We start from the raw sequence: 13,752 nt of genomic DNA on the forward strand, positions 1-13,752 counted from the left end.
ATTTCAATTCTTACAAACCCATCTTTATAATTTCAAGTAGCTTATATTTGTGTGTGTGTTTTTTTTCTCCTTTCTTTTAATAATATCTAACTTACCCAAGGAAAAAACAAAAATTGAAGCAAGTGGCAAATAAATACAACTTTTATATGGCAAGGAAGTGAAAAGGAGAAGGGAGAGGTTATTGAGGTCCACTCCTTCAATATCCAAACCTACTACAACTATGTTAAGTCTAATTGTCTAGAAGAACCTGTAAGCCAATCCCTTCCATGGGAGTGGGGAGGTGCCCTTGCTTGCGTCCCACAAGTTAATAACCTCGACGTGTCTCAATAAATTTGCCATGTGAGTGGTTTTTACGTGGTTTTTTTGTTTTTGTGTGGCTAGTTTTGCTCTTGTTTGGTTTGTTTCCGACTCAACAGGGTGGATCTATTGTTTTCCCTTCGGCTGGATCTCTTATCTAGGTCGATTTTTGTTTTCTCCGGCTTGATTTGATCTTGTGCAGTGTTAGGTGTGTGGACGCGCCTTGTAGATGCAGCTATGGAGATGTTGCCTTGATGATGGCCTGACCTTTGGTCACTCCAGTTGCTACTCTTCTCCCTTAGTGATTTTCGTTCTAGAGCGGTGGCTATTTCTCAACAAATCTGAAACATGTTCTTCATTTTTCTTGTATTATTTCATGATTTGTATGTCTTTATTTGGCTTAGTTTATGCCTCTGTACTGTCACTTTGGCTTGACCTTTGTGCCTTTCAAATGAAAAAAAAAATAATAATTAAATAAATCACATTGGCTTGACATTCGCAGCCAAGGAAGTTGAGTGAGTGAGCCAATCACATTAAAACGAGTGGACCTGTTAGCAACCACATTATCATTCGCAAAGTCACTGTCCAAATAATATTCTACTCTTATCATTGTTCTTATCCTAAACTGCCAAAAATTAAAAATAATAAATAAAATAGAAAAGTATTGAAGAAGAACTGATAGATGATGTTTGCTGACTTGTTCTCTCTCATCTCAAATGCAAATTGAGTTCTGCATATTGAGTGTGTTCATATTTTATTTTTTGCTAAACAAACGAACACGTTGGTTCTGTCCCAAACTCCAAAAAGCATGCATCTCTTTCCACTTGGGATTATTTTCTCAATCTACCTTGTTCATCATCTTGGATTTAGATTCACTGGTAACTACTCTTCCGACCCCCCTTGTTATTTCGTTGAAGACATAGCCATTAATTGCGGCTCCTCCGGCAACTCATCTGCTTTTGATGGCCGGGAATGGGTCGGAGATAAATTGACTTCGTCACAACAACTAGAAGGCAAAACAGTGAGCTCAAAAACTGTCCACCAATCACTTTTCATCGATCCTGTTCCATACATGACCGCTCGCCTCTCTCGTTCTCAATTCACCTATACATTTCAACTAAGGTCGGGTCAAAAATTCATTCGCCTGCACTTCTATCCAGTTTCTTACCGTGGTTTCGAAAGATCCAAGGCGGTTTTCACTGTTAGAGCTGGTCGTTACACTCTCCTCAGCAACTTTAGTCCTTCCATTTATGCTGATGCTTTGGGCGTAAAGTATTTTGCTAAAGAATTCTGTGTGAATGTAGTAGAAAATGGAGTGTTCAACATCACATTCTCTCCATCTCAAATTACTACTTCCAAAGATGCATATTCTTTTATCAATGGAATTGAGTTTGTTTCCATGCCAGCTGGTCTTTATTACACTCCAGATGGTGGTTTGGGCGCTCGTGTGGTGGGCACTAGTTTCCGATACTTTATTGATAACCGCACTGCACTGGAGATGGTTCACCGGTTAAACGTGGGAGGGAGATTCATTTTGTCGGTAGAAGATTTGGGCGGTATGTTCCGCGCGTGGTCTGAGGACAAGAATTACTTGTTACAATCAGGTCTTTTACAAGTAAGTACAAGCAACGCATACACAAACATACCCACATACACAGCACCACCTGAAGTTTATCAAACAGCCTGGTCAATCGGTTCAAACAAACAATCTGGGAGCTTCACTTGGAAATTACCCGTAAATTTGGGATTCAGGTATTTGGTTAGGCTCCATTTCTGTGAGCTTGAACCTGCAATCGTTGACAGTGGCCAAAAACAGTTTGCTCTCTTAATAAATGGTCACATGGTTGAAAGTGATGCACTTGTAATCAATTGGAGCGGTAATAGTGGGATTGCTGCAATATATAGGGACTATATGGCCTTAATGGAAGGCAACAAGATGGAAGGCAAGCGTGACATAATTATAACTTTGCAGCCCAAGTATGAGTCGAGCAGTAAAAATGCTGACGGAATCCTAAAAGGGATTGAGATATTCAAGTTGAGCAACCCGGACAACAATCTTGCAGATTCCAACAATATTTCTACTGCACATACTTCGACATCTTGGACCACGAGTCTCCGAAAATTACTATCAGCTTTTGGCAGTAGAAATGCGATTGTAACAGGTATGATAGTTATTCTTACTCTGTTAAATGTCATCATTCACCAATTGATTAATATATCTCCGGAACAAAACGCTGGAGAAAGAAACATCTCACCATCATCAATGGGCATGGTGGAGGAGGAGGATTTATGCCGACGCTTTTCACTTGTTGAGATCAAGTTGGCTACAAACAACTTTGATGATAAACTTGTCATTGGGAGTGGTGGATTTGGTAAAGTATACAAAGGCCTGATCTTTGGGACCACCGGTACTGTGGCCATAAAACGTTTGAATTTACATTCCAATCAAGGGGCTAACGAATTTTGGACAGAGATCAAGACCCTTTCAAAGCTCCGGCACAATCATCTTGTCTCTCTGATTGGCTACTGTGACCAAAGTCCAGAGATGATCCTTGTCTACGACTACATGGCCCTTGGAACGCTTGGTGATCATTTATTCAAAAATCAAAGGAAGGGTCCTAGTGAATATTCACCTCTCACTTGGGAGCAACGACTCAACATCTGCATTGGTGCGGCACAAGGGCTAGACTACCTACATACAAGTAGGGGAGTTATTCATCGAGATGTCAAGAGCTCAAACATTTTGCTGGATGAAAATTTGGTAGCTAAGATTTCAGATTTTGGCCTGTCCAAAATGGATACTACAAGCCTATTGCACACCCATGTTAGCACCAACGTTAAAGGCACATTCGGTTATCTGGATCCTGAGTATTTCATGACTCGTAGATTGACGAAGAAATCTGATGTATATGCCTTTGGTGTGGTATTGTTTGAAGTGTTATGTGGAAGGCCGGCTGTGGATGTCGAGCTTGAGGAGCAGCTGCAGCATAGTTTAGCATTGTGGGCCCAACACTCCTTCAGAGAGGGAACCCTTGATCAGATCATTGACCCTAGTGTGAGGATGCAGATGCTGCCACATTGTTTGAGGGAGTTTACCAATATTGCCATCAAATGTTTGCATAATAGTCCGAATGAACGACCTACCATGACTGATGTGGTGGAGAGCCTCAAATTTGCAATGATGCTATGGCAAGGAGGGGCAGATTCATATGCAGAGGATGAGATTGTTAGAGTCTCTGAATCTTGCAAAGATGAGCAAATTGATGGGATTGTTTCATTCGATCCTAGTCCCCTAACAACCAAGGAATCAGAAATCAAAACAAAGAAGAAGGTAAAGAGTAGTACACCCAAAACAAGTAAAGACACTTACATTGGGAAAAGAAAGAATGACTATGGTAACCGTGGACCGTCATCGGGGTGGAGAGACATGCTTTGGGGTAGAAGAGGTCATCAAGGACGACAAATGATTTTCCTTTGACAGAGGTACCTTCTTCACAGCTAAAAGATTATTTATCAAACAGAAACAATAAAAGATTATTGATGGTCTCAGGGGTTTGAAATGAAGTCTCATTTCAAGCCAACAATGACCATAATTGTTCCATTTCGACAAATAGAACAAACTAGACCTCTTTGGGGTAGAAGAGGTCATCAAGGACGACAAATGATTTTCCTTTGACAGAGGTACCTTCTTCACAGCTAAAGGATTATTTATCAAACAGAAACAATAAAAGATTATTGATGGTCTCAGGGGTTTGAAATGAAGTCTCATTTCAAGCCAACAATGACCATAATTGTTCCATTTCGACAAATAGAACAAACTAGTAGGCCTAAATATCGTTCACTTCTTACAGTGGGTGTACACATCCAATAAATTTTTTTATGTTTGAAATTGAAAGATGCAACCACCTCTAACTACAAGTTTCATTAGCAATTTATGTTGATTTTTAGATTGAAAAATTACATATTAATCGAGTTTTGCAATTTAAACACAATAAAATCCAATAAAAAAATTTATTTGGACAACAAAATCCTACATTTGAAATATGTTTTCAATAAAGTTCTATAAAAATTAGAAGAACAATACTTAGGTCTCGCTAATGTGGACCAATAATAGATGGTTAAATCACCATCTCTGATTTGGTAAATGGGTATTTACCCCATTATATTGAATTTGATAATAAATAGAATTTGTCAATTCAATTTATTATTAGTCCAAATCAGCAGTGGTGTAGATCCTCACTAGTAAGGACCAAAATTGTAATGTTTATGATTTATTTTATATATGTGTGTGTGTGTGTGTGTGTGTTAAAAGAATTTTTTATTTTAGCGGTATGACCCACTCTTACTTTAAGTCATTACAATAACTAATGGATCATTGCAGACCCATTTTGCTTCTCTTTCTTCTCTTTACGAAATCTCACTCTCTCAGCATTTCATTTTTTTCTTTTTTTTCCCTCCACAATTTAGGCTTGATCTAGCTTTATCCCTTTGGAATTTGTTAGAACCTTGTGAAGCAAAGTCAGAAAGCTCGTCGAGGCTGTCGATTTGATAGAAGCCAAGCACTATTTAGCCCTACCCTTGGATTTTGAAATTAGGGCTTGATTTTGAGAATTTTAGGGCTTTTCTTCAATTAAGAGGTAGGGGTTTCTAATCCATAATTTCTTGGACTTTGTCAGTTAATTCTTCATAATTTGTACTATAATATGCCTAATTTGTGTATATTTCAATCAATATTTGTTATATGTTGTATATGGGGTGTGAATAATTGTTAGTTGATATATGATGAATAAACATGCTAAAGTAATGATAATTTCATGCCTATTGTGTTTTATGTGCTGAATTTTGTGACTTAGAACATGATGTAAAATTTTAGAAATTTTTCACAAGGCATATATATTGTGAATATTTGACTTGCATGCAAAGAATGAAATTCTTTATTGGCATGACATTGTGAAGCATGAAGCATCCATGCACTTCATTGGGAATGAAATAGGAATATAGTTTTGAAAGAAATGAAATAGGTTTTTGGGGAAAAGTTTTGAAAGGGTTTGTGAAAACCCAGCCGCCTAGGAGTTGCCTAGGGACTATAGCATTCGTGTGGCCTAAAGGGAACTAGGGAGAGTGCCCTAGCATGGTTGAGTTACCTGGGCCCCAAATGACGCCATGGAGTTGCCATGGGTCAAGGACAGTTAGCAAATTCTTTTCTCATGGCGCCATAGACTTGCCATGGGCCGGGTTGCACTAACGGTTTAGAAATGATATTGGAAAAGGTTTTGAAAATGGGGAGCAACATTGCATTACATTATATCCCATTGCACGGCATAGTTCATTCATGACTTGGATTATTGATGTGATATTGTGGTTATTTTCTCCCCGACATGGCATGATCCCGTCTTCTCTATTTTTCATTCATTGTGTGGATTCACGGGGTCTCAAGAGGTGTGTCTTAGGCACCTCCTACTGAGCTTATGTTCACTCCTTCATCTTAACATTTTTCAAGTTCGGGAAAAGAAGTAGCGAATGACATTCCACCGCAGGCCTAGTATGGATTAGATGATCATTTTGTTATTTTTTTATCTGAGTCCCACTATTCTTGTAAAACTTAACATGTTGTATTCTATACTGAGACTTATGGACTCTTATTATTGTAATTATATTCATGGGCTGTAACTTTAAGATAAGCTGTCTAAACATTGTAAGACATGGATTTTTTATCTTAGCCATTTTTTTTGGGACTGTAATTATGATATTTGGACTAAATGGTCAGTGGTTGTTCCACCATCAAATGAACTATATTGAGGCATAATGAATGGATGAAAGGAATGTTGAACTGTATTATTTGCATTGCATGTTGGGACATGTTAGATAAGTTTTGAAGGTCCAAGAGAGGCCATTACAATTTTATGCATTTCAGCAGGTTGTGTAGGACCTTTTTTAGCAGAGATCATGCTGAATTTATATATATATATATATATATATATATATATATATATATATATATATATATAATTGGTATCATTTTTGGTTCATTACAAAATTTGGTATCAGAGCAATGGTTCGAAAACCATTACGACGACAGGTAGAGGCCTACATAGGGTTATTTGGGAAGTCATTTGCATTGTTATTTAATTAATTGCAAAATTTTTTTGCTATTTGAAAAAAAATAAAAATAAAAATGCTTAACTGTTTACTTGCTTAAGTGCTTCTATGTTTATGCTAATGTGCTTATTGCATAGCATTGCATGTTAAGTGTTAATATAGTATCCTTTTGTGTTGAGTTGTTTACGATTGGACCTTAGTGTTATCGTTATTGAACCATTTTCTTGTTTTATAGCACGATGCCACTGTAAAACGTCTCAAGTTGATTTTTGGGTTTTCAAAGTTGATGCCAATAATGTTTGAGGGTGGTGCAGATCCAATGGTAGCGGATGACTACTTCGACTATGGATGTGACGGATGATCATTTGAAAATTATCTTAGCCACTTATAAATTTTCCAAGGACGTCAAGCTTTGGTGGAAGTCGGTCACTAACCAGCACAAGGTTGAAGATATGGTGGGAACTAAGAAATAGTTTGATGATCTCATACAAGGCAATATGTCAGTGATGGAGTATGAAAACAAGTTCACCTCTCTTTCTCTCTTTGCACCTGAGTTAGTAAGAAATGAGGCTGACAAGACTCGAAAGTTTGTCTCTGGCCTTTATTACCAAATGAGTCTATTGATAACGGCACAGTACTTCAAGGTTTATACGGAGGTAGTGGAAAGAGCATTAATGTTAGAGGAGGAAGCTAAAGATAAAAATACAGGAAGAGAACAGTAGAAGCAAAAGAGGAATGCGAGATCATCTTCAGAGGGGTAGTCATGGAAGAAGACTAAGGGTGGTTTGTCTCAGTTTTAGGGACAACAGTCTATACGATCTGCTCCTACTACCTTTATGCCAGTAGGGTCTTCTAGGTGTGGTGTCGTCTGCTATCATTGCAATCAACCAGGTCATTACAAGGCAGAGTGTCCACAGACATCGGTTAATTAGGGAGTATGCTTTGGTTGTGGCTACTAGGGCCATAGGCTTAAGGATTGTCCGAATCGGAAAGCAGATACTGGTAGTGGCAGAGGGTCACAGCAGAGGCCGATACAGTCAGTTACATCTCAGTCAGGTTTCAAATCACCACCACCACCATAGCCTGTTATGTCTTCTCAGGGTTCACGACCAGCTAGGAGAGATACTCCTACTATGTCAATACAGCAGTCAGGTGTTCAGGTTGGCATTTCACAGGCACAGGCACCACAGGGGCGTGTCTATGTTGTTGTCAAGGCTGATACGTCTACAGGTCCATCAATTCTCTGAGCTATTTTCCCAGTATTTAGTTCTTGATTTGACTTTGATACATCTCATTCCTTCATATCATCATCATTTGCACTTGTATCGGGGTTAGAGGTCAGTTTTATGGATCGGGCGTTGTGTCTTGATATACCAGTTGGGGTTATAGTGTCTTTGAGCAAAGTTGTGAGGGATTGTTCAATTGTGATAGCCGAACTGACTCTTATGTTTGACCTTATCCTCTTGGAGTTGACTAGTTTTGATATCATTCTCGAGATGGATTGGTTAGCTTCTTTTCGTGTTACGATCGACTATTTAAGAGGTGGAGTCATAGTTTGTACTCCTAAGGGAGACTGTTTCTTTTTCATGAGAGATCGGAGTGATTCCCATACTCCATCATTGTACGGGGTTCGTGGACGAGGTCGTGGTGATTACTGCTTGGCTAGTCTTTTAGCCGAAGAAAATGGTGTTGCAGAGGGGGTTTATCCAGCAGTTGTTCGTGACTTCTTGGATGTTTTTCCGAAGGACTTGACAGAGTTGCCTCCACATCAAGAGGTGGAGTTTGCTATTGATTTGATGCCCAGTACCGCACCAATTTCTATGGCACTATATCGTATGGCACCAGTAGAGTTGGAAGAATTAAAGAAGCAGCTTGATGATTTGAGGATGAAAGGCTTCATTCTACTAAGTGTGTCACCGTGGGGCGTACCAGTCTTATTCGCTAAGAGGAAAGATGGTTCTTTGAGGTTGTGTATTGATTACCGGAAGTTAAATCATGCTACCATCAACAACAAGTATCATTTGCCAAGGATAGATTATTTATTTGACCAGTTGAGGGGAGCTTGCTATTTTTTGAAGATAGACTTGAGGTCAAGCTACTATCAGTTATGGGTTAGGGATGAAGATATCCTAAAGAAAGCGCTTCATACACGATATAGACATTATGAGTTTCTTGTCATGGCCTTTGGTCTGACTAATGCACCAGCGGCATTCATGGACCTAATGAACCATGTCTTCCATGATTACTTGGATCAGTTTGTGGTAGTTTTCATGGATGACATTCTTGTATATTCATGGACTCAGGAGAAGCACGAGATCCATTTGAGTATAGTGTTGTAGATTCTACGAGAGCACCATTTGTTCGCCAAATATGAAAAGTGTGAGATTTGGCTATAAGAGGTGTAATTTTTAGGGCATGTTGTCTCAGAAAGTGGGGTTTCAGTTGATCCTTCAAAAATAAAGGCAGTTCTGAATTGGGAGCAACCCAAAAATATTTTTGAGATCCGAAGTTTTCTTGGTCTAGCGGGCTACTATCATAGATTTGTGAAGGATTTTTCCCATCTAGCAGCTCTTATAACTAGATTGACCTGAAAGGGAATTAAGTTTACATGGACTGAAGCCTGTGAGTCATTCTTTCAAGAGTTAAAGACAAGATTGACTACAGCTCCAGTGTTGGTGATACCCGAGCGTGGCTTGGGTTATGTGATTTATTATGATGCTTTACGTGATGGTTTGGGTTGTGTGTTGATACAGGATGGTAGAGTAATGGTGTATGGGTCTCGACAGTTGAAGAATCACAAGCTTAACTACCCTACTCAAGATTTAGAGTTAGTGGCAGTCGTGTTTGCTTCGAAGTGTTGGAGACACTACTTGTATAGCGAAAGATTTGAAGTGTTCTCGGATCACAAGTGTCTCAAGTACCTTTTCTCTCGAAAGGACTTGAACAACAGACAGAGGTGATGCGTGGGTTGAGTTTTTGGAAGATTATAACTTTAACTTGCAGTATCATCCAAGCAAGGCAAATGTGGTAGCTAACGCCTTAAGCCAAAAATCTTGAGGGACTTTGACCAGTTTAGCCATTCGAAAGTGGAAGATGCTTGAAAATTTGGCAAAAATGGGATTGTATTGCTTTGATGATGATGATGGCAGTGAGTCAACATTCTTGTTTAGTCTCGTGGCTTAGCCCACTCTTGTCAGACGGGTGATTGAGTCATAAAGAAATGATTCAGATTTAGATGCCATTCACACTTTGATCTCCAGTGGTAAGACAAAAAAAGATTGGACCTTGCATACAGATGGCGATCTATGGTTCAGAGGTTTGTTGGTCATTCCCACAATTTGTCAGAAGGTCGTCTTATGGGAGTTTCACACTTCCCGCTTTACAGTTCATCCAAGTGGTATCAAGATGTATCACAATTTGAAAAGACAGTATTAGTGGAATGGAATGAAGAAGGATGTTGTATAGTTTGTGGCTAGATGCCTTACCTGTCAACCGGTGAAGGCCGAGCATCAGAGACCCGCTGGTTTGTTGCAACCATTGCCTGTAGCGTAGTGGAAATGGGAGCAGATCGCTATGGATTTTGTGATAGGTCTTCCAAGGTCACAGAGGGGAAATGAGGCTATATGGATCATTATTGATAGATTGACCAAGATAGCTCACTTCTTGCCTATTAAGGCAACAGATGACGTAGAGGCACTTGGTGTATTGTATGTAAAGGAAATTGTGAAGTTGCACGGAGTTCCAGTATCTATTATTTCAGATAGGGATATGCCAAGTTCACCTAGAAGTTCTAAGAAGGACTTCACGCAACGTTTGGCTCACCGTTGCATTTTAGTACGGCATTCCATCCATAGACGGACGGCCAGTCGAAGCATACCATTCAGATCTTGGAGGATATGCTTCGGGCATGTATGCTTGATTTGGGAGATAATTGGAAAGATCACCTTCCACTTATTGAGTTTGCCTACAACAATAATTGTCAAGCGAGTATTCAAATGGCTCCATTTAAAGCATTGTATGGTAGACCTTGTAGGTCTCCAGTTTGTTGGACTGAGGTAGCCGAGACAGCCGCCTTAGGACCCGACATGTTAGTTAAGACTACTGAGAAGATTAAGCTAATCAGCCAGAGGTTGCTCACAGCTTAAAGCCGATAGAAGAGTTATGCGAATAGACGGTGATGATCGTTATCCTTTGAGGTGGGAGACCACGTTTTTCTTCGAGTTTCTCCACAGAAGGGGTTGATGAGGTTCGGGAAAAGTGGCAAGTTATTGCCATGATTCATTGGACTTTTTGGGATCTTGGATCAGGTAGGAGAGGTTGCTTATAGACTTGCTTTGCCACCATAAATGGACAGAGTCCACAATGTCTTTCATGTATCAATGCTACGGAAGTACGAGTCGTATCCATCTCACATTTTAAGTTAGGTTAATGTGGACATTGATGAGGATGTTTCCTACAAGGAATGACCAATTCAGATCCTTGACATAAGGCAAAAGGTGTTGAGGAACAAGACGATACCATTGGTAAAGGTTCTTTGGAGGCATCACGGAGTTAAGGAGGCTATTTGGGAGCTTGAACAGGAGGTTAGCTCCAAGTATCCAGAGTTATTTTCTCCCTCAAGTATGGCTTGATTTCGAGGACAAAATCTTTTAAACTTGGGGAGAATGTAATGTTTATGATTTGTTTTATATATATATATATATATGTTAAAAGAATTTTTTATTTTAGCTGCGGGACCCACTTTTACTTTAAGTCATTACAATGACTAATGGGTCATTGCAAACCCATTTTGCTTTTCTTACTTCTCTCTACAAAATTTCTCTCTCTTAGCACTTCATTTTTTTCTTTTTTTTCCCTCCACATTTTAGGCTTGATCTAGCTTTATCCCTTTAGAATTTGTTAGAAACTTGTGAAGCAAAGTCGAAGAGCTCGTCGAGGCCATCGATTTGATTGGAGCTAAGCACCATTTAGCACAACCCTTGGATTTCAAAATTAGGGCTTGATTTTGGGAATTTTGGGGGTTTTTCTTCAATTAAGAGTTAGGGGTTTCTAGTCCACAATTTATGGACTTTGTGAGTTAATTCTTCATAATTTGTGCTATAACATGCCTAATTTGTGTATATTTCATTCAATATTTGTTATATGTTATATATGGGGTGTGACTAATTGTTAGTTGGTATATGATGAATAAACATGCTAAAGTAATGATAAGTTCATGCCTATTGTGTTTTATTTGCTGAATTTTTTTACTTAAAAACATGATATAAAATTTTAGAAATTTTCCACAAGGTATGTATATTGTGAATATTTGACTTACAAAGAATGAAATTATTTATTAGCATGACATTGTGAAGCATGAAGCATCCATGCACTTCATTGGGAAAGAAAAGGGAATATAGTTTTGAAAGAAATGAAATGGGTTTTTGGGGAAAAGTTTTGAAAGGGTTTGCGAAACCCTGTCGCCTAGGAGTTGCCTAGGGACCATGGCGTTAGTGTGGCCTAGAGGGAACTGGGGAGAGTACCCTAGTGTGGTTCAGTTACCTGGGCCAAATGTTACCATGGAGTTGCCATAGGTCAAGGACAGTTAGCCAATCCTTCTCTCGTGCTACCATGGAGTTGCCATGGGCCGGGTTGCACTAACGGTTTAGAAATGATGACGGAAAAGGTTTTAGAAATGGGGAGCGACATTGTATGACATTACATCCCCTTGCACGGCATAGTTCATTCATGACTTGGATTATTGATGTGATATTGTGGTTATTTTCTCCCCGACATAGCATTTTCCCATCTTCTCTATTTTCCATTCATTGTGTGGATTCATGGGGTCTCAAGAGGTGTGTCTTAGGCACCTTCTACTGAGCTTATGCTCACTCCATCATCTTAACATTTTTCAGGTTCAGGAAAAGAAGTCGCGGATGACGTTCCACCGTAGGCCTAGTATGAATTAGATGATCATTTTGTTATTTTTGTATCTAAGTCCCACTATTTTTCTAAAACTTAACATGTTGTATTATGTACTGAGACTTATGAACTCTTGTTATTGTAATTATATTCATGGGCTATAACTTTAAGATAACTTGTCTAAAAATTGTAAGACATGGACTTTTGATCTTAGCCATTTTTTTGGGGACTATAATTATGATATTTGGATTAAATGGTATGTGGCTGTTCCACCATCAAATGAACAATGTTGAGGCATAATGAATGGATGAAAGGAGTGTTGAAATGTATTATTTGCATTGCGTGTTGGGATAGGTTAGATAAGTTTTGAAGGTCTAAGAGAGGCCATTGCATTTTTATGCATTTCAGCAGGTTGTGTAGAACCCTTTTTAGCAGAGGTCATGCCGAATTTTTTTTTATATGATTGGTATCATTTTTGGTTCATTACATAAATATTGTTCAAATTAAAAAACCTCTTTACTGATTTTAATTAATTAGTGAAGACCTAATACTGTTCAAATTAGAATACCTCTTTTAACGGATTTTCATTAATTATTGGAAGACTTTTTCCTTTACGCACCTACCTTATTGTTCTTCACATCTTGGATAATAAGAAACATAACTGCGGCTCACCACCCATTTCGTTGTCTCTGGCTGTTGATTTCCTAATCCCAGTGAGAATCCACGCAAATGGATAAAGATTTTCCAAAGTTACTCCTACTAATATTATCTGGAGTAATGAAAGTTTCTTTCCCACACACATTTCTTTAATTCATTTATCATACTATTATAGCCGAATTATTGCTCCAAATAATAGTTTTGTTGTTGATTGTTACATATAACTTTGACTTTCAAGGAAGATAATTGTGTACATGTGGTGTACAAAAATTGAAAATTTCTATTGTTTCTTTTGAAAGAATCAAGCATTGAAAATTTGTAAATTAATGTGATTTTTTAGTGGTCCCAATATTGAATGAATGGTTATATTTAAATTAAATTACGGGTAAAAAAACACAATGAAACAACCGTAAAGTCTTTAGCCCTGTTTGGTAGCACTTTCTTTTTCAGTTTTCAATTGTCATTTTGAAAAAATAAAAATAAAAGTTGAAATAGAAAAAATATGTTCAGGGTTTAGGCATTTTAAAATAAATAAATAAATGAAAAATACAATTGCCAAAAGTTCCTTCACAATTTTGTAAGCTTCATTTTGAAGCCATGGGCACTATAGCGGCTACAGTGCCCATTTAAATTCTTTAAGGGCCTCTTTCTTAAATGACGAAGGCATCATCTCTCCAACATTAAAGTATCTCTCTTTCTTTCTCCATAACATCTCTAAGATTGAGATGGTAGAGGTCTCGATGAGGAGGGCAATGAAGACATTGCCAAAGGTCTCTACAGAGAGTTACCGCAGAGCAC

General features: G+C 38.5%; 1 protein-coding gene across 5 annotated transcripts; it reads left to right on the plus strand.

Annotated features, from left to right (window-relative positions):
* The first annotated feature begins 962 nt into the window (after positions 1-962).
* On the plus strand, positions 963-12,556 carry LOC132303267 (receptor-like protein kinase FERONIA). 5 transcript variants are annotated; one of them, XM_059800467.1, is made up of 3 exons: positions 963-3,978; positions 6,711-7,626; positions 12,291-12,556. In XM_059800467.1, exon 1 carries the CDS (start codon positions 1,106-1,108, stop codon positions 3,773-3,775), a length of 2,670 nt encoding a protein of 889 aa, XP_059656450.1. In that variant the 5' UTR covers positions 963-1,105; the 3' UTR covers positions 3,776-3,978; positions 6,711-7,626; positions 12,291-12,556. The 5 variants fall into 5 exon arrangements, with proteins under 5 accessions (XP_059656450.1, XP_059656447.1, XP_059656448.1 ...); XM_059800464.1 differs by lacking the exon at positions 6,711-7,626 and having other exon boundaries at positions 963-4,934; XM_059800465.1 differs by lacking the exon at positions 6,711-7,626.
* The last annotated feature ends 1,196 nt before the right edge of the window (positions 12,557-13,752 follow it).

Source organism: Cornus florida, unplaced genomic scaffold, assembly GCF_030987335.1.
Source record: "Cornus florida cultivar Cherokee Brave unplaced genomic scaffold, ASM3098733v1 CherokeeBrave_3.0.0_Hap2_Chr04, whole genome shotgun sequence".
In the NCBI taxonomy this organism is placed as follows: Eukaryota; Viridiplantae; Streptophyta; class Magnoliopsida; order Cornales; family Cornaceae; genus Cornus; species Cornus florida.

What these genes read in the sequence shown, in the direction of transcription:
- LOC132303267 (XM_059800464.1), top strand. Translation starts at nt 1,106, where the DNA reads ATGCATCTCTTTCCACTTGGGATTATTTTCTCAATCTACCTTGTTCAT.